We start from the raw sequence: 26,090 nt of genomic DNA, 5'->3' as shown, positions 1-26,090 counted from the left end.
AATTTAAAGTGATTGATTATATTATTCACAATATGTTTATTTCATGTGTTTTTGTTTGACTTTATTAACAATATATATATTTACCTAAATTTAAAAATTTTTTTTCTTTATTTTTAGTGGTACTAATGTAGAGCGAGACTTTGTGGAAGCACCATCTCAGATGCTGGAAAATTGGTGTTGGGAACCAGTACCTCTGAAGCGTATGTCAGCTCATTACAGAGATAGCAGTCCATTGCCAGATCATACGCTAGAAGCTTTGATCCGTTCTCGTTTGGCTAATGCTGGCTACCACAACTTACGTCAGATTGTCCTTGGAATGTTTGACCATATTATTCATACTAGTGATTCAGTAAGTAGGGTTTATTCATCTATTGCATTTTAAAGCAAAAACATATTTATGTATTTAATGTTAAATATTTTTAATTATAATAATACCATGAGATCATGTACCTTATCTTTATTTTATTCTTTGTTTAGTTCTAGAAAGTTTTTTCATTTGGTTACAGAATAAATTATGCTTGATAAGAAATTATATTCTTGTCTATTCCTTTATCCAGTTGGCAAACGAAGTTTGATAATGAAGTGTCCTCATGACTAGACTACTTGTATATAGAGGCTGTTGATCTTACATCAGTTGTCTCAATATCTGATAATCCAAAACACTTAGTTTTGAGCATATGTATTGCTATTCATTAAAGGAAAGGTCACTAACAAGACTAGTTTTCACCTTTATAAAAGTCTTGTCAATGGAAGGCAGGCAAAAGTTAGTTACTGCAGAATTCGTATATTTTCCATAACAATAAGTAAAAAGATGTATCAACTTATTATTAACATACTCTGAATGTTAATAATAATATTAACATACTTATTATTAACATTCAGAGTATGTTAACAATAAGTTGATAATTATTATTAACATTGTGAGTATGTTAATAATAAGTTGATAATTATTATTAACATACTCTGAATCAGAGAGAGCTGTAGAAAGTTTTTTTCACATGGCTACAGAGTATATTATATTTGATATAAAATTATATTGTTGTTTAACCCCTTACCGGCCATTATGGTTCAAATATGCATCCTCATACGCTTCGTATCCATCACATATTTCAATGTAATATAAAAGGTATTAAAATTTTAATGTGCACTTCGTATCCATGATAATTTTGACATCTATAGACATCTTGGGCAGTAGCGTGGTTAATCTTCTATCCAAGAAAGAGTAGGCAGACAAAGATCGCATGTAAATTATCTTCAAGACTAGACTTGACTTAACTCCACTTATAGACTTCACATTGGTTGTCTGAGATCCCGCAATATAAAGCAGCCTCTATATACAAAGTGGTCTAGTCTTAGCGATATCTCACACAACAAAGTGGGGAGACTTTCTTTTCCTACACTTGGATAACATGTACCACCATCATCATCATCATCAAATTCCTGATATGTATTCTCAATGGATGTACAGGATATGATAGTACTACATGAAAAACTTACATCATTACTAACCTCCTATCTACAATTTTCCTCCAAATCAATCTGTTACCTGTCAAGACTCCAACATTATCAGATCTTATATTGCTGTCTTCTAAGGCACTTTATACTGTATCAAAATTGGTTTGAACACTGTCTTTTATACAGCTAATTTAGTGTTTTGACTAATTTCTCTCTTCATCCATCCATTCATGTGCCGTCTCCTATCTAGGAGGTTGACTACCATGATGTGACTCATTGTTAACTACGGGCGTAACGACATGTGGTGAGGACCCTATCTCTTCCACATATTGTCGTAAGTATTCATGACTATAATCCGTGCATGTGTTTACAGGGACGGTTTGCCTGTTCTGAGGGATGTAAAACCTGAGTTTCCAGGTGAAAAAACCCTGTACCCCAGTATGAGAACGGCTAACTCACCTTTAGTTGAAAGAGACCAGATAAAGGTTCCTCACATCCGCACATCATGAATATCAAATTTCTCTCTTATTCCTTATAAATTTATTTAAACAAGATTTACATTATGAATACATTTTTTAAGAAAGCCCCAGAAAGAAAATGGACATGGAGAAGTCCAAATGGAGAAATAAAAAATGACATAGATTATATACTGTGTAATAATAAAGAAATAGTTAAAGATACTTCAGTACTAAATCAAATAAAAACAGGAAGTGACCACTGACTGGTGAGAGCCAAAATTAAAATAAACCCCAAATTGGAAAGCATAAAATGGTTGAACAACAAAAAATCAAGAAGTTTGACTTAAAACCTATTGAAAACAAGAAGAAAGATTATGAAGAAAAACTCGATCAAAAACTAGACTTAATAAATATATTTAAGAAGACATAAATAAAATAAGCAAAAACCTAACGGAAGTAATAATCTCAGCAGCCAACGAATTCAAAAGCAACAAACAACAAAAAAGACCATAAACTTTCAGAGGAAACCTTACAACTACTAAAAAAAGATGAGAAATGAAATAAGATCTTATAACACTACAAAAATAAAAGAAACAACTGGAAACAAAAATATGAAAATACTAAGAAAACATTTATCAGTTGGTAAAAGTCAAATAACTGCAATAAAAAATAAGAATGGAACTACAATAAGGAACAAAGAACAAATCCTAAGCAGACTAGAAGAATTTTATAAAGAACTCTATAGTGATTCTTCAATAGATAAATCAAATATAAATAACTCTTCCCCATCACGTATGAAATTCATCTCCCCATTCACTTCAGATGAAATAAAACAAGCATTAAAACAAATGGAAAATATCCTGGTGAATAACTAAATGGAGAGGTATTAAATGGGGAGGAAACAACATAATTCACCATGTCATAAACTTACTAAATTTATGCCTAGAAGAGAAAACTGGAGAAATGCTACTCTGATACTGTTATTTAAAAAAAAGGAGACAAAGAAGAAGTAAAGAGCTATAGACCAATTAGTATTCTCTCTAATCTGTACAGAATTCTCACAAAAGTAATAACAAACCAACAGGTTAACCCCTCTTCTAGACTCAAATCAACAAGCAAGATTCTGTAAAGGCTTTAACACAATTGATCATATTCATGCAGTACAAAAAATAATAGAAAATGCAGAAAAAAACCAATTGCCTCTCAGTTTAACCTTTATTGATTGTGAAAAAGCATTTGATTCCATCAAAACTAATAATGCAATCATTTCTGGACAATATACGGACCTCCTCATAATATACCACACTTCAACAATCCAACTTCACACAAGTAGCAATAAAATATCAATTGAAAAAGGTGTCTGACAAGAATACTCTCTATCACCCAAAATCTTTACAGCAGTCCTTCAAGAAATATTTAATAATATAAACTGGACAAACCTTGGTATAAAAATTAATAACAAACTTAACACACCTCAGATATGCAGGTGATATCATAAATTTTTCAAACACTCCAGAAGATCTTAATATAATGATCATCATCATGCTTGTCAAGGATTTAGGCCTAGAGTGGACTGTTCTGGCCTTAGAAGTCATCGTTGAATCTCTTAAGAGAACGTCCCGGTTTTCTTTTTCCTAATGGTTTGTAATTTAAGACTTGTTTTGGTAATCTCACTTTTTAACCATCACTAAGGGAGGTTACTCAGATACAGGCATCACCACTTAGTGAACTGAAGGTAGTTTACTAGGCAGGAAAATTGAGTTGGTCCTATTTTCTATATAGCAAGTGGAGTTCCTGGGGATTCCAGTGTATGACATGATTTTTGGGAGATATTTTGTGAACTTGTCAAAGTGGATGCACTAAACTTTCAACACAAGCTCAGCAAACAAAATGACACAACAGGAAGACATCCTTGGATCCTTGATGTTTGAGCTGTATTGGATCCCCTAATTATTGTGACAAAATTTCACTTAATGCTGTATCTCCACTGCAGTGGACAATACAGAAGATGATACTATCTGAGACGAACAGACACCCATTAGTGATATCGATGAAAACCCTGTCACTGACTTTTATGATGAAACTCTAAGTTTACAGATTACCAGATCACACATCTGTTTGAAAGCAATGATGATGAAGTTTTAGAGGTTTGAAGAACATGAGATTGTTGAGATAGAGAATAGTTGTACAATTTTGTAAGCAATAGCTAAAGATTAGTTTTTAGATTTTCTTAAGACATTTTAAGATTTTTATGTAAAATATTTTCTATTTTATTGAATTACTATCCTAAAAGTGGTACAATAAATAAAACCACCAGATTTTATATTGATGTTACTGTCTGGACAATACATGTCTGATACTTAAAGTGGCATCACTTCAAAATTTGAAACTTATATTGCATTTTTTTGGATGTTATGTTTATTACTTTTTTGCTGAGTTTTGCCTTAATTAGACATCATAAAGACAAATAGGAAAGTCATAACATAGTCAACGTTTTCATATTGTTAAGAAATAAGAGATAGAGTGGTTATACATAAAATACATGGAAGTTTGATGAAAGATAAAAAGTGTCTGATAGGAAATTTAATAGTAAGGATTGCAGTAAGGATAGTTAGTAGTGACTGTTCTTTACACAGTGGGTGCCAGGTAAGTATCCCATCATATTGCAACTTCCAATTATTTCTAAGAGTCATACTGTATAATAATGATGATGTTGTTTTGTATATGCAAGAAACTATACAGACCCATCCAGAATAGGATTCACAAACATTGCTGCCTTACATGGAATATACACACCTGAGTGCGTTGTTAAAAAATAAATAAATAAAAGCAGCAGCTTTTACTATATAACCTATTTAGACAGGTTTGCTTAGATCTAACATATTTATTTTTGCTCTCTTAGGTACTGAGTCAAGTATTTTAATGTGCTTTTATAGGCACTACTTCAATTGTGAACAGTATTCAGTGGTTGAACAGATTTGAAATTGCACACAGAGTTAGTATTTACAGAACAAAAAATACTAGTGGTGGTGGGTAGTAGATTGCATTGTGTGTAGATGATTATGGTAGCAGCAGTTTTGTGTAGTTAGTAGATTAAATGGTGGAGATGGAGAGTTGTAGAGTACCCTCTTGCTGAGTTCTTGGAGGTGTCACATAATAATAATATTTCCATTCTTCATTTCTGTTTTCGGACTTTATTATTAGGCCTATCCAAGTTTCCTTTACCATCCAGGTAGTACCTTTAAATTAACAGTCCTAATTTTTCCAGTACAGCATGTTCATATTGTCCTACTTGATATCTCTGATATCAATTAATTCTTTTAAGCCATGGTATCTTTGTGGACATCAAAGAAAACAAGTACAACTCTAACACATATACATGTACACAAACATCCATTTTGTATGCAAGAATACTATTCCTCATGGTATTTCTCTTTTTATCATAAAATCATGAAAAATTGCTCTAATTTCATCATTTTAAATAAACTGTTGTTGAAATGTATAACATTATTGTTTTCATTTATTTTAGGCAAACACTCAGAAGGTATTTGAAAAAATACATTCTGACTTGTTAGGTGTCATGCCTTCAGATGGAACAAATTTTGCTGCTCACTTTGGCCATCTAGCTGGAGGATATGATGCTCAGTACTATGGATATCTAGTAATAATATCTCTTCTTTTTTTAAAAAAAATTTTTTTTGTAAAAACTGAAAATTTAAATAAGTCTGTAAGTAGCACATTATTTGCTAGTTTGTTTTATGTTTTTAGACTGTCTAAACCTAGATCATAATAAAACTGTATGACATTAACAAATAATAAAAATAAAAAATTTTATTATTTGAAAAAGGTATGCTGCAATTACTATCTTGTTTACTGGGAGTCTGAAGTGATAGCTTCAGACTCCCAGTAAATTAGGATATGAAGGAAAGATGGAAAAAGAAAGAAAACTGTTTGGTCTCTAAAACAAGGTTTCTAATTTAATAGACCCACAGTTTTAATACACTAACATTACATTGAATTATGACTATTTGTTTAGTATTATGTTAGACTGCACTACATGGAGAGTTGACTATACCTACCTTTGCATTGGCTTTTGTAGATGCCTCATGATACCTACAAGACCTTCCATTAACATGAATGGAAGTGGAGCAGCATTTTTTCCATCCTGCAGCATGATCCAAAACCCAAATGAACATCCCACAGGTGTTCATTTGAGTGAAGAGTTAGTGAATATACTATCTCTTCAAGATTCAATTCATGATCATATGACACATCTGGAGAGCTCCATCTCGCTACTTGGGAACATGCATGGTGCATGTAATATTTCTTCCAGACCCCCAGACCAGACCCCCTTGACTATCCACAAGGGGGCAGTCAACTCATGTTATTTGCACAATATATGCACCATCATTTGCATGGTGCAACAGGAACCAAAACTTATCTGAATAAACACTTCCCTCCTGTTACTAGTGTCCATTTGACATGCCACTGATACTGTAGCTGCTGGTTATTATGATAACCTTTGGACAGTGACTTATGGACCTTTTTAGCTGAAATTACATGTGTGAGCATTGTTCATTGTTATCTAGGTTATTCCTGTATTTCCCCATATTGGATTGCAACATTGCCTCTGTGTGTGTGTGTGTGTGTGTGAGAGAGAGAGAGAGAGAGAGAGAAAGGAAGAGAGCGAAATGTATTGGTGAGAGATTGTTCATTGATCAACCCTCTTGCTCTCTTCAGTGTTCCAATTGTGAACAGTATTCAATGGTTGAACAGATTTGAAATTGCACATATTTTGTAACTCTTTGGAGGTAAAGTAGTACCTTGAACAAAACAGAAAATCTTATATTTGATGATCAGGAGGTCGTATTTGTAGTATGTTAAATGCCAAGAAACATTGAATTTTGAGTTATCCCAAGAAGATAAATCTCATCTCCCATCTTATCCAGAGTTGTCAGAAAGCAAGACTGAAAGAAAAGGTTTTTGAAATAAATAAAACAGGATCAAGTTTTATGAGCAATGAAATTAATAGTTATAATAACAACGCTGAAAGATAGTTTGAAGATTCAAACTTCAGGTTGTAGAAGTTGGTATTCTGTCAGTTTTTGCACATAGTTTGTAACTCTTTGGAGGTAAAGTTGTACCTTGAAAAAATAGAACATCATTTGGGACCTCATTTATAGTTGAAAAGTAAGAATAAAGATTCTTCTACCACTGTAAGCAATGATGGAAACTTATTTAATAGGTCTTCATGCCAAAAACTGATCATATGCCTTAGTAACATGAAGGGTAACTATTTTGAGATCACCCAAACTTCCGGTGCATTTGTCCAAAGAGAAGTGACATAAGCAAGATCTCTTCTGTTGATTGAAAGTTCCAAATCCATACTTGGGATCATGTATTAATTAAAATGAATCATACTTCTAATTTTTTAGGAAATGACAATGCAAACTAAATTATTAATTATAAAATCTTTGATAACTAATATTTTGGCTATGTTACATTGCCATCTTCAGGGATCACAAAACAGTGATATGTGCATACAGGCACTCACACTAAGCAAATAAAGCTGAAGAAAGGCAACTGAAGTCGGTCCTAGAGTCCTAAAGGTTCCCTCCTAGCAGGCTAAATTGGGATGACGATCTTAGAATGTAAGCTTCCCAAATTTGGGACAGTCTCATGCACCCAAATTTGTTATGATTTGGGAAGTTTTTCAAGGCTGAGGCTGATTCAAGAAATAATCTTTCACACTTGTACTTGCTGTGGTGTAATAAAGTGGCCTTCCAGCATCTTCTGTGGCAAGTGTCCAATGCATGGTCATCAAGTGCTGGGTGGCTGTATTGGTGGAACTTTGTAGTCCTTGTGTTCAGATATCCTACATCAAGTACTAGGACAGTTTGCAACTGCAAGGGACCTGTTATACTCCAGGTGGATCTAGGGGAAATGGCTGGTCTTTGGTGGAGCAGATATGAAATGCCAATTTGGTCATATTTTCTTAGGGTTTTTATTAGTTTTTTTGGATGTACCCTGGATATATGAAATTGTGATAGATTTAGAGTAATCTCTGTTATGAAGGGAGAGGTGGGGGTTGTTGTTTAACTGGTTTAAATATTTTTCGGGGTTGTAGCCATTGGCTAAGAAGGTATTGAGGATATGGTTAAGTTCAGTAGTTATGGCATTGTTATCTGAACTGATTAATTTTGCCCTGTTATATAGGGTTTTTATAATCCCATATTATTGGGAGGGACTGCTGGTGAATGTATTTACCCGTATGTGTAGGTTTTCTGTAAACAGAGAAAGCAAGGGATCATCCAGCTGGCATGTAATCAGAGGGTCTATCAAAGAGAAACTGTTGTTGTTTTCCTTTTCCAAGGTAAACAACATACATTTTGCTTCTTCCTTTTTTGTACTAGGCCTATTGGCCTATTACAGAGCTGTCCTAAGTGCTTCTAAACCGTAACCAATGCGAGGATAAGATGATTAGCCATATCCCCCCCTGGTATGTTCAGGAGGCCAGTTGGCCTATTATTGTCTGGGATTAAAAAAAAACCGAGTTTCCGGCAGGTGTCCCCCACCGCCACCACTGTATGAGACCAGCTAACTCGCCTTTCTTCGAAATAGACCAGATGAAGGTTCCTCACATCGCTGATGGGAATTGAACCCAGGTCTTTCTGACCAAAGAGCTTCGTCTGTACCGACTAAGCTACAGAGGCTCCTTTAAAATATTCTTGTAAAAACAGAAAATGCAAAATACCTTTATGAATTCTGTCAGGACAATATGTCGAATCATATTTTAAATATGTAGAGAAGCTTAAAGAGATAGGGAAATGATCTGAATTTCACTTGTTCATTATTCTGAGAAATAACTTACTGTTGAAGACAAAAACTTTCTTGAATACTTCATCTGTATTAAGAGATACTATAGATTATAGTACATTTAAGAGTTTATTAATCTCGGAATATTCAAAAGTTAGGGATGTAAGTTCAAACTTATGGAAGTTAGATCGGTGTATTCAAGATAATAAAGAAATAGTTTTGGAGTATTATAATAGATTAAGCATAGCTCGTAAGTTAAGTGTCTCAGCAGATGAGAAATCCCATTTAGAATGGTCACTATTTCATCAGTTTAGAGTAGGTCTAAAAGATGAATTAAAGGAAGTGGCTTATGGAGAAAAAATTAAAAATTTAGAAGAATGTTATAAAGTAGTTAGGTAAAGAGAGGGAAGGCATAGAGATATATACCAATCTTCAAACCCCAAGCAAATATATTCTTTCGAACATAAAAGTTCTGCTGCAAGTAACGTAACCTGTAATAGTCAAAATCCTAAATTAATTAAAAAGGAGAAAAATGTTAAGAAAAATTTGAGGATTCAGATCAAACTATGGAGATTAGTGCAGATAATAATTCTGAAGTTAAATGCAAAGAATCTCATATTTAGAAACCCTTAAAGCTTTTATTAAAGAGGAGATAGAAAGATGGATAGATGGAAAAAAACAATATTAGAAAGGCTATTTAAAATGTTAGCAGAATTTAAGTAACTCCCCTGGTAAATCAGATAAAATGTTTAATGATGCTGAGAGGAGACCTCCACATAGCCTTTAAAGGAATGCGGAGAACCGACAGGGCTTCTGACCTAATGTCCAATCCTCACCTTCTCGTGGCGCACCCTGTTGGGTATCTACTTTGATACTGAACGAACAAGGATGGGCTGGCAATTTTGGATTTAGCTGACCAAATTGTATTCTTATTGGTTAAACCAAAATATAGAATGATGGTACAACATGACAAAATTTCATGCCGGCTGGGGCGTCGCCCGGTTAAACAAGGCCCCCGTTGTTTTCGCCAGGGAACCAGGGCGAACAGCGAAAAGTCAGTTACTGGAACAAATCTGAAAACAAACCCCAACTCAACATCACCAGAGTTAAAGATCGGTACTATCAACGTAAGAAGCCTGAATGGCAAAGAAATGGAGCTAGCTGAGGAATTAGATAAGTACCAGATCGACATAATAGGGGTGACTGAAACAAAAAAGACCAAAACTGGTGAGATCTTTCTGAGCAATAAATACAAAATGTTATATTCAGGCAATGACAATCAAGGAAAAGAAGGAGTAGCCATAGTATTCAACACAAAATACGAGGCTAATCTTCTTGAATGGCAGTCAGTCTCAAGTAGAGTAATGTGGGCAAATATGAGAATGGGGAACTGGACAATTTGACTTATTTGTGCCTATGGTCCCACAGAAGGTTCTACTGAGGTAGAAGTGGAGGAATTTTTTGAGGCTTTAGAAAAAGCAACTGACACAATGAAAAAGGAAATGTTGGTCCTTGTTGGGGATCTAAATAGTAGAGCAGGAAATGATTGTGAGACATACAAAAATATTTTGGGAAAATTTGGAGAAAAGAGCAAAGCTAATAATAATGGCAAATATCTGTTGGATTTCTGCTCAGGACATGGACTGGTTATTACTAACACCATGTTCCAACATAAAAATGTGCACAAATTCACATGGAGAGAAGAGGCTAGGAATAAGAAAAGTCTCATTGACTATGTTATTGTTGATAGTGATGTTTTCTCCCAGGTGCAGGACACCAGAGTGTACAGAGGATTTGAAATTGGAAGTGATCACTATTTAGTCTTGAGCAGGATAAAATTGAATTTCATATTGAAAAGAATGACATGTAAGAAAGTTTTAAAGCAAATAAAAGTTGAGCAGCTCTCAGATGTGAACTGTAGACTAAAATACAGAAATATTATTGAAAAGAAAATGAAAGAGTTTGAGAACAGGAATCAAACCTTGGAGATGCAGTGGCAAACTCTGAAGGAAACATTGATTGATTCTGCCAGAGAGGCATGTGGTGAGGTTGTGTGCAAGGATAAAAAAATCAGAACTCCCTGGTGGACACAGGAAGTTAAAGAGGCAGTGAAGGAAAAGAAGAAAGCATATCAAAAGTTCCTGGCAAATAAGTCAGCTTTTACTCTTACAGAATACAGAGACAAATGTAAGAAAGCTAAACAGTGTGTAAAACTAGCTAAACAAAAGTCATGGGAGGACTTTGGCAAGAATATAGAAAATAAATATCAAGAAGGTGGCAAAATATTCTGGAGGTTGTTGAAGAAGCTTAGGAATGGAGGAAAGAGTGCTGTAAAAGGAATTAGAGATGATAAAGGTGTAATGAAAACAGGAGAAAAAGATATCTTTGAAGTATGGAGTAATTACTTTGAAAAACTGCTAAATGAAACAAGCAGTGATGACAGCATAGTGATAAAAAAAACACTGACCAGGCATGCAGTCAGGAATACATATCCATACTTGAAGTAGAAAAAGCCATCAAAGGCTTGAAATGTGGAAAGGCAGCAGGAGTAGATGATATTTGACCAGAAATGCTGAAGTATGGTGGTATAATAGTCTTACAGTGGCTGCACTGCATAGTTCAGAAAGCCTGGACAGAGGGACGAATTCCCGATGATTGGAGTAGAGCTCTCATAGTACCCATATATAAAAAGGGAAATAAAACTGAATGTGAGAATTACAGAGGTATTTCCCTACTGAGTGTTCCTGGCAAGATCTATGCAAGTATACTTGAGAAACGGTTGAGAAGAATTGTGGAAGAAAAGCTTGGTGAAGAACAAGCTGGATTCAGGCCAAATAGAGGCTGTCAGGATCAGATTTTCACTTTACGACAAATAGTCGAGAAAGCATGGGAATATAACAAAGATCTGTATTTAAGTTTTGTCGATTTGGAAAAGGCATATGACAAGGTGCCAAGAGAGAAGCTATTCAATACGCTGCAGTTATATGGTGTCAATGGGGCATTATATCAAGCAATACTTAGTCTTTATTTGAGTTGTGAGTCAGCAGTTAGAATTGAAGGAAGTACAGGAAGATGGTTTAATGTTAAATCTGGTGTGAGACAAGGATGTACATTATCCCCTCTGTTATTCATTATCTATATGGATCACATTATGAAGGAATGTGGTATTAAACCTGATATCAAAATTGGAGATGTTAATGTCAGCTCTATGCTTTATGCGGATGATGTTATACTTCTAAATAAATCCGCTACAAGTCTGCAAGATTCTCTGACTAAATTGAATAGCTGTTGTAATAGATATGGTATGAAGGTCAGCAATAAAAAGACAAAGACAATGAAAATAGGCAGAATCATTGAAAATGTCAACCGTGCTGTGAATGGAGAACCTGTGGAACAAGTAAAACATTTCAGCTACTTAGGCACAATTTTTACTGAAGATGGTAAACTAAATATAGAAATAGACAACAGAATCAGCAAAGCTGGTTTCGTGGGAAGTCAATTGAATAAATTCATATGGAATAAGAAAGAAATTAGTCGGAACACTAAATTAGCTGTATACAAGACTGTGTTCAAACCAATTTTAACTTATGGATCTGAGAGCTGGGTCAGAAGTAAAACACTTGACCAAAGACTAGAGACCGCAGATATGAGAGTCCTGAGAAAGATTAGAGGCGTGAACAGATGGCATCAATGGCAATATCATATTAAAAATGAGGATATTAGGAAAGAACTTGACATTGTCAGCATCCAGGAATGCATTAGCAGAGCTAATCTCAGATGGTATGGTCACTTAAATAGAATGGGAGAGGAAAGATTAGCAAAACAAGTGTTCTCTGCCAGGTTGGCAGTTAAACGACCCAGAAGAAGACCAAGATATAGGTGGATTGTTACGGTACAAAGTGCCTTAGATGATAGAAATATAAGATCTGATAATGTTGGAGTCTTGACAAGTAACAGACTGATTTGGAGGAAAATTGTAGATAGGAAGTTAGTAATGATGTAATTTTTTCATGTAGTACTGTCATATCCTGTACACCCCTTGAGGGCACATGGCAGGAATTTGATGATGATGATGATGATGATGATGATGCTGAATCTAATTATAAAGAAGTAGTGAAGGAAAAGTTTATTCCTAAATGTTATAATTGTAACAAATTAGGTCAAATATCTAAAAGCTTTTAGTAGGAGAAAGCTTGATTCTAGAAGGAAAAAATTTAAAGATAAGATGAATTCAAATGTTGGAATGAAATATGATTCAGATATAGTGTTAGTAACAACAAATTAACCTATAAATAGTTTAGCTCAAAATAATAAGTTAGTTTGTAATTTAAATTATCAACCTGGTATTGTAATGATAAACCTTTAACTGTTTTACAGGGGTTTATTGAGGATGTGCCTTGTGAAATTCTGTTAGATACAGGAGCACATATTTCTATTATTTCTTAGTTACTCTTTAATAAAATTAGGGACTTAATTCCTGATGTTATAAAATTATCCGATTAAGTTAACAGGTATCTTTGATACTGAAATTTCTACTTCTAAGAAGATAGATGTATTGTTTCACATTCCATGTTTTCCTCTGAATGTGTCTCATGAATTAATTGTTCTTCCTGAGACTTCTAATATACAGGTTATTCTTGGTCTTGATTTTCTAAAGAGATATCAGTTTGCCTGTAATTTCTTGGATGGCACTATTTCTCTTTGTGGATTGGAATATAATCTTAATAAGCAATCTATTCACAAGATGCAAGATTTAAGTGTATGCTCTAAAGTTGAACAAAATGAATCACTTGAAATTGAAGCAATAAATGGGAATGAAAAGGAAGATTGAATAAGAATAAAAGAAGTCATAGTAGAAAATGCAGTGAAGTTGGCAATTATGGTAAATGAAAAGAAATTAATTAATACATTCTTTGAGTCTGCTTTTCAGTTATTTCCTAATGTCTTCATAGAAGATGTTGTGTCTGTCTTGTACTAACACAGTTGAACATTCTGTACAACTTACTACTCAGACACCTATTTATGAAAAACAATATCAAACTAATGAAATACATGGAGAATTTACAACTGTTTATACAGGAGTATGAAAAGGGCAGGAATTATAGAAAAGAGTAACTCAAAATGGAATAGTCCTTTTATTCTGATAGAAAAACCTAATGGAAGTTTGAAATTTGTTTTAGATCTGAGAGATAAAGTTACAAAAACCCATTAATTTTCCTCTATGTAATACTGAAGCATTATTAGAAGGAGCAGAGTATTTCACTAAACTAGATCTGAACTCTGGCTATTTCTAGATTCCTTTAAAGAAGAAGACAGAAAATATTTTGTCTTCACAACAAGATGGCTAAAGCACTAATTATGTAGACTTTCTCAAGGAGCTAGAAGTTCAGCCATGTCTTTTCAGTCACCGATGAATTCTGTTCTATCAGATATATTAGCTAAAGGAGTTATTTGTTTTCAAGATGATTTGCTTGTATACTCAAAGACCTAATATTTCATAAAAAAATCTTGTTGAAAGTTCTTTCTAGATTAGATGAAGCAAATTTATTGATGAAATGTTCAAAATGTCAGTTCTTTTTAAAGAAAATTGAATGTTCAGGTTATAAGATTAGTAAAGCAGAAATAATTCCTACTGAATCTCAGAAGATGAAGAATGAGGAATTTCATATTAACAAGATATAGGAATGAGATTAAAGGTAAAATGCCTAATCGTCAAAATTGGGAGTCATAAGCACCCTCAAACACAGAGCATTAACAAATTGCTCAAATGAACAAGCTCTAAACCAAGAATTCAAAATCATTAACCATACATTTGTAAAAAATGGCTACAATAAAAAAAAAACTGTTCACAAGATCCTCAACAAAAATACTACTAAAAACAAAAAATGCTTATTCATACCCTATTAGAGACATTTCAGAAAAAATAGACAGAATACAACATCAAGACTACCTTCAAACCCCTGACAAAATTAAAAAATTTACTCAGTTCTTCTAAAGATCCTCTTTCATATCTGGCCACCCAGGGATTTACGAAATCCAATGTACATGTAACCTACCCTGCATAGGGGAAACGAGATGCATGATCCTAATCATAAAAGACAAACACAAACACACATCAAATACCTCCATTATGGTAAAACAGGCCTATCAGACCACGCACTCCAAACATACCATAGAATTGACTGGAAAGGCACCAAGTCTCTACATCGCACCAAAACCTGGTTTGAAGAAAATTAAAGAAGCCTGTGAAATGCTAAAACACCATCCAAACCTGAACAAAAATGACAGATTAATCATTCCAAGAATGTGGAGGACCCATCTTCAACCCTTATAGCAACCTGAACAAGCCCAGAAGAAAATCTCAATATGGGAGGACTTTAGAAATGTTTAATAGTTCTGTTTTTAATTTATTTTTATACTTATCTGATTTTTTTTAATTAATTTTTTTTTAAAATTTAATATTATTAATTTAGTTTTTCCACAAGAGGTCAGGCTAGGCAAAAGATTAATGAACAGTTAGATTCATTTTACCTTTGTAATGCAGTAGCATGTAGCTTGGTTCTTATGCATATCTATTTTCCTGATGATGACCTCAATACAGAGGCGATATGTCGAATGTTACTTTCCTAATATTAAGTAAAGTAATTATTTTAACACGTGTGTTGTATCTCCATAAATACCTAACTATGAAAGATACTAGTGAGTTGTATGGGGGATTAGCTGTTAGACAGGTATCAACAGATGCATGGAGGAGTGATCAAAGCGATACTGGAGTTTGAGGCAGTTAGTGTTAAACTTGTATGTTAATGATATTGGGACTGGCTTAACTGGAGAGATGCAGCTGTCTTCTGATAATGTAAAGTTTGGAAGAACTGTTAGGAGCAAAGCAGATGTAGCCTTGCAAGAATGTCTCAGTAGACTATGTGAGTGGGCAAGTGATTGGAGCTATTAGTTTAATGGTGGTAGGCAAGGTATGCAGAGTATACAATTAATGGGGAATTTTTGAAGGCTGAAGAGATGAGACAACTGGGAATGATGGTAGACAGACTCTATAAGTTTAGGAGTCACATTGCTAAAATTATAAGAACATCACAATGGATTTTGGCAGTGATGAGGAGGAAGCAAAGAGGTTATGGTTCCCTTGTATAAGGCCTTGATCAAGCCACATGAAGTAGTTGAGTGCAGATTTGTCAGCTGGTTTTTTTTACAAGGGTATGAGGATATATTACAGAAGGTAATATTATTAAGTCTGTATCTGGCCTATAGAATGTAGGATAATTAAGTGCATTTACTAGCTTTTTTACAGCAGTTTTCTTTCAAATTAATATTTTGTGTCTAGTCTCAAGTTATGTCGAATTTTACATTTTAGTCATCCTCTGGATGGATCTTTTTTTCTTCCAATTCTGGCATTGAACTCTTGTTTTGCTAACCTTTCTTCTTCACATTCTAGTTTGCTATACTAACATATTTTTGAATGCTATGATGTAAAATTGGTTGCTGTTTATCTCACTTAACTTTCTCTTGAAGTAGAGCAATCTCTCAATTTTCCGACCACAGCAGGAAATCAGCTTGCTGATTGGATTATTTGAAGGGCCAGTCAGCTGAAGATAGACTAATATGGTACTATATCAGAATATGGCTGAAAGGGTAACCCATTTAAAGCTTAGTTAAGTTAATTTATTTCAAGATCAAATAATTAAGAGATCACTGTACATTCAGAATACTATTATCTTGAGTTTTTATGTGTCATCACCTTTATCAGTCCTGATAATTGAGCAGTATTCTTTTCCCTTTTTCTAAGCTTTTTCAATACCTTCTAGAACATTTTGCCATGTTCATGATATTTATATTCTATATTCTTCTCACAACTCTGTATAATTATAGATAAACTTTTGTTTATCTATAATTATATAGATAAACAAAATTTATTATTTTCCAGGAGCTTTGTGTGCTTTTTTCTTTTCCAAGACTACTACTATAATTTTTTAAGTTCAGCATGTTTTGATATATATTTCCCTAGCTGAAAGCAGTGTTCATTTTCATTTTCTCCCCAAATATCTGTGCATTTGAATTCTGTAGTTTAATTCTGAAAACTGATAGACCTTCTTTTAAAACTTTTGCACATATTGTTCAATTTGATACTTATTTTTATCCTTTTGCAAACTAAATGGTGATCATTGTTGTTTTAAATCCCATGTATACTCTTGTATCTTGATTATCACCAATAATAAAATAAGACTTTTTTTTTATTTCATGTATATTCTTTCTATGTAAATTTTTGCACATCTTCATGTTAAGTCTTTAGGCAAAAGATTAATGAACAAAAAATTATAGCAGAATCTATAAGATACTTTGCTTCTGATTTTCTGAAAACATTACTATATTATTATTATTAGCATTATTATCTGAGACCTCCAGGGAGTCAAGGACTCATCGAGGGAGGCTGTAAATAACCCAACCCAGCTATCATACCTTCCCTTAAATTCATTTACACTAGATGCACTCACTACTCCTAAGGGCAAATTATTCCACTCACTCACTGCTCTCTGGGAGAAAAACCTAGTTCTTACCCCTTTCTTGACTGTGAACAAACTTAACTTCCATGGATGTCCACGTGTTCTCTTCCCGCCTTCCATATAATGAAAATGCTATAACACCCATTCAAAAGTTTATACACCTCTATCATATCACCCCTCTTTCTCCTGTTAACCAGTCTGCAATCCACATACTCACAGTCTGTCCACATAATCTAAATCCCATAATCCAGATATAATCTTTGTAACTCTTCTTTGCATCCTTTCCACAGCTTCTTTATCCCCTTGGAACCTGGGAGACCAAATCTTTTTTTACTTCTTTTTAAGTAATACCGATTACACTGATACTGATGTCTTAATTTCTGTTGATTCTGAGAATTCCAGTAGCTGATTTTTCATTGTTTGTTCTAGTTTCATGATGAAAACAGCAGGTGTTTTCATTCTCGTTTACTTGGACTATGCCTCAGATGACATAATATTTTATTGTGTTGTACCATCATATCTGTGAGTAGTTATTTAGTATCCAGGTAGATACCTGGTTAATGGGACAAAATCACAGGAAGGTTTGCTTGGACTGTGCCTCAGATGACATAATATTTTGTGTTGTACCATCATATCTGTGAGTTGTCTAGGTATCCAGGTGGATACCTGGTTAATGGGACAAAATCACAGGAAGATGGAGATCAGAGCTAGATCAGAAGCCAATTTGAAATTCTCCATAGTCTGTGGAGAGTTTTAAATGGTTTTCATAAGTTTCAAATGAGAAAGGTGTCCTTCCTGGAATCTATCTTATTCTTAAGCAGCCCTCTGTGATGGTTTTATTGTATTATTAGTATGCATTTACAACATTGTATTAGCATATAAGAACTCTTTATCTGCCCATCTCTGTTTGGTTTATATGCATCACTTAGGACACCTGGATTTTGGTGACATGTGGTATTTCCTGTTATCTACCAAAGTTATCAAGCTGTTTCAAATTAGTTTGAAATAAACAACTTTCATATTGGCCTGGTCGAACAAGTAGTTAACATATCCACTCTCCGGTGAAAAGGCTGTGGGTTCGAATCCTTCTGTGGACATGGATATTTGTGAATGTCTGTGAATCGGTGATGGTGAGCAGTAGATGGCCTTGGTGTTGATGATGATGTTGGTGGGTTGAGTTGGTAGAGACAGAGAGCTATAGAGTAGGTGTCCTCCCTCAATGAGTCTTTGGACTCCTTGGAGGTGTCACTTAATATTATTATTATTATTAAGTGACATATTATTATAATTATGCAAAATGATATGAATCTGTATGGTGCACCTAAAATTTCATCCTACCAAATTATAGATGCTGAGCATGCACTCGTTTGATAATGAATGACCTTATTTTTAAGGATGCTTGTGAACTGGCCAGGTTATTCCCAAGTTTTTGTTTGTAACAGTTGCAGTAAAAATATCTGCATATAAAGACAATCAGGACCAAGATTAGGTTGAAATGCACTTTTCTCTTGGATGGTTTTTATATATGTTATTAATACTTTCCATGATAACAAAATAAAGTAGATGATAAGATAATTCATATATATATATATATATATATACATATATGCTGTTATGTTTTTTAGTGGAGTGAAGTCTTCAGTATGGACATGTTTTATTCTCGTTTCAAGAAGAGTGGAGTAATGAATGCTGATATTGGTGAAGAATATAGAGACAAAATTCTAAAGCCTGGTGGTTCCAAGGTTAGTATCCTGGTTTGTACACACACACACACATATATATATATATATATATATCATTACAGCTGGTTTTAAATAGAAAGTGGATTTGACTGTATATCGTCATCACCACCAATTTCCTGATATGTAACCTCAAGAAATAATGTAAAAATAGTCATAATTTAGAATTATGAATATTTTTACAGCTGTTTCTCTATGTTCGTATATTATTAGTTTTGGTTTCATAACACACATGATCTGCACTTATGATGTGCCTGATATTGATATGTTAAAATGAATTGTAAAGCATTTGAGATTTGATGTACTTACTAGATTCTGATAGTTGTGATAATTTCAATCATCTTAATGTATTTCATAATTATTAAGTGTTGAGATATCTTTTGTTCTTTGTGAAGACATTCTCTTTACACTAATGAAGACTTGTCAGCCATTACTATCTAATTTCTCACTTGCCATTTACACGAAGTGTGCATGCATACTGAGGAGGTCGATGGATGATTGACATCTGTCAGAGAGCGTGTTCAGTACCTAGGAAATGGAGGAAAATAAACAGAGAGAAAATGGAAATTTGAGAATGGTGACCAGGGAATTTAATTTTTTAGGAAGTTTTTAAGAAAACATGACAGTTGGGAGAATATTAATAGATGATTCTGTAAAGGAATCATAGCATTGTGAATCTTTAAATTGGAAGAGTTAAGACAGTCAACAAGTGATTAGTAAATAAAAAAAGATATTTAAGTAGACATTTTAATTCAATATTCAAAGAAACACTATACGAAAGTTTCATCTTTTGACTGAAGGATGCTAGATCTATTTATTCTATTTGAAAAAGTGATGGAAATTAGTAAAATCTGAAACTGTAAAGTGGCTTAACATGAAGATATCTACTTAGATATGTTGTGTATGAAATAATAGAAGAAACTGGAAAAAACGGGTTTATCTGGTAAAGAAAATTGGTAATTTGTGTCATATTAAACTGCGAGAGATAAGAATATTTATATTCCATTGAAACAGGAGGAATGATTGAAAAATATGTATGCTAACTAAGAAATTAAAAAAAAAAGGATCCCATGGAAGTGAAGAGGTAGTTCTACGTTTTTCAGAAAAGGCCTAACAAAGAAATTGATTCTAATGAACATTTATTGTTTGAAGAAATTTGTTGTGAAAAACAAAAATATTCATTCATTAAGTATATGTTCAACAAACTCATAATGGAATGAGTCAGAGAGTGAATAATTTTATTCTCTTAAGATAAGGAGAGTCTCTAAAGTGTAGTTATTTATTTAATTTTATTTAAAATATATATAATGTTTCAGTTTCATTAAATATATATTTTTTTTTATTTGATCTCAAGTCAATTTTTTGAATTCTAAAAAAAATAGAGTTAAGGCATTGCACCAATCGGATTGAACTCTTGTGTAATTACTTAACAATGAGTGTAATACAATCTCTTTACAGAGATATAACAAACTTGGCACAGCTGACGATTTTTTTAAAATAACTGGAGCAGCTGACGGATTGATAATAAAAAAATAACAGTATACGGGATACTCTGACAGTAGTACATGGTTATCTTTATATTATTACTAATCTCCTTTCAAAAATTTTCCTCCAACTTAGTGCTCCATTGTTAATATCTAATATTTTCATCTTCTAGGGTATTTCTGACTAAATCAGTGCACCTAGATTTTGGTCTTCTTCTGGGCCTTTTTCCTGCTGTCTTTGGTGTTGTCAAACACCTGTTTTTGCTAACCTTTCCATTTTGTTTAAGTGAGCATACCACCTTGGATTATCTCTTCTCACACATTATTATCGAATGCTAGCAATGTCATATTCCTTCCTAATAGCTTCATTATTAATATGATTCTGCCATTGATGCCATCTGGTCACTCTCTAATTTTTCTCAGGAATGAATCAATGAAACAGGAGGAATGATTGAAAAATTGTATGCTAACCAGGAATTTAAAAAAGGATCCAATGGAAGCAAAGAGGTAGTTCTATGTTTTCAGAAAAGGCCTAACAAAGAAACTGACACTAATGGACACTTGTAGTTTGAAGAAATTTGTTGTGAACTCTCATTTCTGTGGTCTCTAGTCTTTGATCAAGTGCTTTATTTCTAGCAATAAAGATCCATAAGATGAAATTGGTTTGAACACACTTGTATACAGCTAGTTTAGTGTTTTTGCTACCATATGATTTTATTCAACCAGCCACTTACCATACTAGCTTTGCTCATTATTTTGTCAATTTCCAAATTTAATTTCTCATCTTCACTAAAACTACCTAATTAATATCTGAAAGATTTTACTTGTTTTGTTTGTTTTTCATGCCAAATTTGTTACAGTTGTTATTCAGTTAAAGAATCCTGGAATCATGCACTGGCTTTGTTTAGGAGTATAGCATCATTCATCTGTATAAAGCAAAGAGCTAAGTTTGCTATCTCCAATATCAGGTTAATACCACTTTCTTTTACAATGTGTTCCATATAGATGATGAATAAGAGTGAAGATAAATATGCACCTTTGTTGTACACCTGAGTTTACATCAAATCTTCCTATCCTTCACTTCTAATGGCTGACTTAATAAAGGCTATCTATTGTTGAGTTTAATATTTTATTTGCCACATATAATTGTATCATTTTAAAAATATTTTTCTGTCATATGCTTTTCCAGATTAACAAAACTTAGGTACAGATATTTGTTATAATCCTGTGGTTTCCCAAATGTTTGTCACGAAACTCAGAACTTGACAACCTCGAATTCTCTTGAGCTCAGCATGTTCTTCAAGCTTCTCTTTCACAATTTTTCTTAGCCCTCTCACGTATCCTTGCATAAATCTTATCTTGAACACTTTGTAGTTAAACTAAGTGTTCAATTCTATCTACTAAGTGTTCACTTAGTAGATAGAATTCCTCTGTAATTCTCACATTGTTTTGTTCTACCCTTTTATAGATAGAAACTGGAAGAACTCTGCTCCAATTATCATGTAAAAGTGGCAGTTTTATCTGTTTCATTGTGTTTTTTCCTTAGAAAATCAGTGTTTTATAGTATAAGAAAAGCAACGAAGTTGAGAACAAGAAGGCTCCAAAATAGTGAAATTAAAGCAGATTATCAGAAAGATGAAGAAGGAATTGCAGAGAGCCTAGAGGCATTTGAATGAACATAGGGAGTAAAAGAAAATTAAGTAGACAAATAAGAAACAACAAAGCACGGAATCAGGTAAGTAAGTAAGTAACGTTATTTGTAAAAAGACTGATCTTATTTGGTATAATGACTATATCATAAGGCATGCTGTTGATGAGCGGATTATGGCATCAAATTTTCTAGGAGCAAAATTAAAAATATAACACATGCAATTCAAAAACAGAAAAGAAAAGTAAATGAGATTGTAATTGTAGTAGGTACTAATGATTTAACCAGTGATAAGATCAGTATGAGAGAGGACATAAAAGGATTATTGGAAGAGGTGAGAGTAAAGAGTGAGAAAGTGAAAATAAATGAGTATATTACCTCGGTATGATAGAAATGAATTAAGAAGGGCTGCGATGGCAAACAGTTCAATCTGTAGGCTGTGTAGAATTAATGGATGCCAGTTTTTGCATGTGTGGAAAGAGTTTGAGGAAGATTACATTTGTATAAGAAGGATGGTCTACACCTGAATGTGTTTGGTATCAGGAGGCAGGAAAAACTAAAAACTTGTAGGAGACATAACACAGAGAGTTAGGGAAACTAAATTATAATGGGAGGAATGGTGAGAACATGAGTGTAAGAGCAATAATGTTTTTATAATTATGCTAATGATGGGAATGGGCATTATCATGGAAATGATTACAAGGAGAAAATGATTTTGACTTTCTGTTCATCTGGTTCAGATCCATCAAACATGTGCAAAGATGTCTACACTAGAGAAGAATAGAGCTATGCAAGTTGTCCAACTGTGTCATGCAGACTACAGACAAGAGTATACAAAAGAACATGCAGATAGCTTATATCTATATAAAAATGCTAGGAATATCAAAAACAAAGGAGTAGAGTTTTTTTGCCTTGGTCAACATGTTGGGACCTCAGATTGTAGGCAATAGTGACACATGGCTATCAAAATCAGACATACTGACTGGTATCAATTATAAAGGGTACAGTATTGTTAGGAAGGATAGACAAGATAAGAGAGGAGAAGGTGTGCTGCTAATGATATCGGATGACTTGAATCCAGTTAGTGTTGAGACCTATGATTGTAGTATTAGTAACAGTATTTCATCTGGTGATAAATTGGAAGCCATCTGGTGTGAGGTGGTATCTAACGAGATCAATTACATAGTGTGGTGCTGTCACAGACCTGGTGGATCGGCTGCTAGTGATGAAGAAATTCATTACCAAATAGAGATGAATGACACAAAAAGAGTAATCATAATGGAGACTTTAATTATACAAATATTGATCGAATAGCAGGAAAATCTCATGAAAAGAATGAAACGGAAGTTATTGAGCTCTTGCGGGACAATTTCATCAAGCCGGCATGTGATAGAAGGAACTCAAGGTCAAAGAGTGTTAGATTTCATTATAGTGTCAGAGGGTGTTTCATTTAAAGAAACAACTATTCTGCCTGCAGTTGGTAACAGTGACCATGCAGTACTCACTTGGGAAGTGACTAAGTTTATGAATGTTCCATTCAGAAAAGGTTGCATGCTGAACTACAAAGCAGGAAATTATGACGATTTGAGAATATACTGAGTTCAGTGGAATGGTATCGGTTGCTGGATGGGAAGAATATCAACAGTTCATTGGAAGCATTTAAAAAATACTTAAATGATGCAATATCAGAATGTGTCCCGAGGGTTTGAAGAATAAATAGGGTAGGAGTCAAATGGATGTGTAATTTTATTAAGCAAGAGATTCATAAGAAACAGATGATGTGAAAGGAATACTGTTTGCATAAGGATTATTATTACGGGTATCTCCATGGAGTCAGTAGACTCATCGCAGGAAACCAAAACTATCAAAACAATATCTATCATATCTCTTCTGAATTCATTTACAGACAAAGAACTCTCAACTGAGACAGGCAATGCATTCCACTCATTCACCACCCTCCAGGCGAAAAACCTTGTTCTCACACCCTTGTTAACCACACTTTTCATTAATTTCCAGGGATGATCTCTTGTTCTTCCATCACTATCACACAGCTGAAAGATTTCCCCTGCATCAATCTTATAAAAACCTTTTAGTAATTTAAATGTTTCTATCATATCCCCTCTTCTCCACCCATCAACCAACCTCTGCAATCCACAAGCTCGCAATCTATCAATGTATGGAGCATTTTTTACATCACTCACCAACTTAGTCACTCTCTTCTGAACCCTCTCCACAACTTCCTCATCTCCAAGGAATCAATCCAGGTGACCAGACCTGAGCACAGTAATCCAAATGTGAAAGTATCAATGCTTTATAAAGGGGAATAATAACCTCTTTATCTCTGGATGTTAGCGTGTTCCTCAATAACCAAGTAATCCTATGTGCAATCTTGGACATCTTAGCAATGTATCCCCTGAACTTCATCTCCCTATCCACCAACACCCCTAAGTCTCTAGTCTCATCAATCTCTTGGAGTACCGTTCCATCGATGTAGTACACAGCTGGTAATCTTTTAATCCCAAAATGCATAACTTTACACTTTTCCACATTGAACTGACACCCATAACCTTTTGCCCATTTCACCAGCTTATTTAAATCATCCTGCAAACTCTCAACATCAGCTTGATTTTTTATTGCGCTACCCAACTTTGCATCATTGACAAACAACTGAATATCTCCCTTTAAGCCATTTCCTATATCAGGATGATGTCCATTATGAAAATTATAAGCAGTAGGCTAGAAGAGTCCTAACTGTTGTACAGAAAGCTAAGTTTGGGTATGAAAAGAAACTGGCTCTGCAAGCTAAAGACAATCCACAAGAATTCTGTCGATATGCTGCAAGTAAAAGAAAGAACGAATATGAAACAATAACTCTTCTGAATGCAGATGTGTGAGGGTGACAGATGCAAAAGAAGTTGTTCACCTAATGAGTGCATATTTTGCTAAAAGCTATCAACTTACTATATGCAACATTGAGTTCACTATTACCTCTTCTGCAGAAACACAGGTATATGATGAGGAGTTATTAGAGCTGTTGCACAAACTGAATAAGAATTCAGCAATAGGACTGATGGGATATCATCATAAGTGCTAAAAGAGTGTGTTCAACTCACTATGTCTTTGATTTGGCTATATAATTTGAGTCTCAGAACAGGGAAGATTCTGCAGGAATGGAAAGACTGTATGGTAATCCCATTGCACAAGGTTAGTTAAAAGACCAACGTAGCCAATATTGACCAATCAGTATCTCAGGAGTGGTGGTGAAAATTTTGGAAAAAAATGGTTAGGGTTTGCATCCAGAAATAGGTTGACAGAGAATCTCTACTTTGCAATGAACAGCTTGGGATTTACTAAGAGAAGGTCATGTTTTAGCAACTTGTTCACATTCTATAATAATGTTTCCATTGAGCTAGACAAGGGGAATAATTTAGATTTTGATAAGGGTTTTTGGCAGAATACAGCATGGAAGACTGTTGCATAAATTTGAGATTATGTGTTTAGATTATAAAAGATTAGTGTGTATAAGAGGATGGCCAACTGACATATCAAAAAGTGGTATATGGGGTGATGTGAATCTGCAAGATTCAAAGTAACCAGGTGTGCCTCAAGGATCAGTCCTTGGTCCTCTATTATTCAATCTGTACATTAATTATATTGGGAAGGATTTGACAGGTGATATACAACTGTTTGCTGTTGAAGCAAAGAGAGGTATGGTAATCAGAATGATTTGAATATGCTGGAATTGTGGGCTTTCGAAAAGGGATGTCAGTTCAGTGTCAGCAAATGCAAAGTCATGCACTTTGGCATGATTAGATATCCAATGTAGTGTTATATTGGTGGGATTATGATAGAACAAATTGATCAGTATATGATATTGTAGCGTTAGTAGATAGCATGTTGAAATTCAGAGGCCATGTACCAAAGATTGCAAATACAACTCAAAAGATAATTGCAATACAGAAATGAACTTTAAC

General features: G+C 34.0%; 1 protein-coding gene across 1 annotated transcript in view; it reads left to right on the top strand.

The window, feature by feature from the left end:
* The window catches only part of LOC150092594 (thimet oligopeptidase-like), a 329,903-nt gene that overhangs the window by 282,303 nt on the left and 21,510 nt on the right, over positions 1 to 26,090 (top strand). Inside the window, exons 13-15 of the mRNA XM_090414823.1 lie at positions 118 to 349; positions 5,443 to 5,574; positions 18,871 to 18,987. Of these exons, the coding sequence (XP_090270949.1) occupies positions 118 to 349; positions 5,443 to 5,574; positions 18,871 to 18,987 (481 nt within the window). The remainder of the gene's footprint in view (positions 1 to 117; positions 350 to 5,442; positions 5,575 to 18,870; positions 18,988 to 26,090) is intronic.

Source organism: Typopeltis vanoorti, chromosome 25 (assembly GCF_054136105.1).
Source record: "Typopeltis vanoorti isolate ZY-2024b chromosome 25, IOZ_Tvanoo_1.0, whole genome shotgun sequence".
Classification (NCBI taxonomy): domain Eukaryota; kingdom Metazoa; phylum Arthropoda; class Arachnida; order Uropygi; family Thelyphonidae; genus Typopeltis; species Typopeltis vanoorti.
The sequence above is the reverse complement of the archived record's forward strand: the minus strand, read 5'-3'. Positions and strand labels throughout refer to the sequence as shown.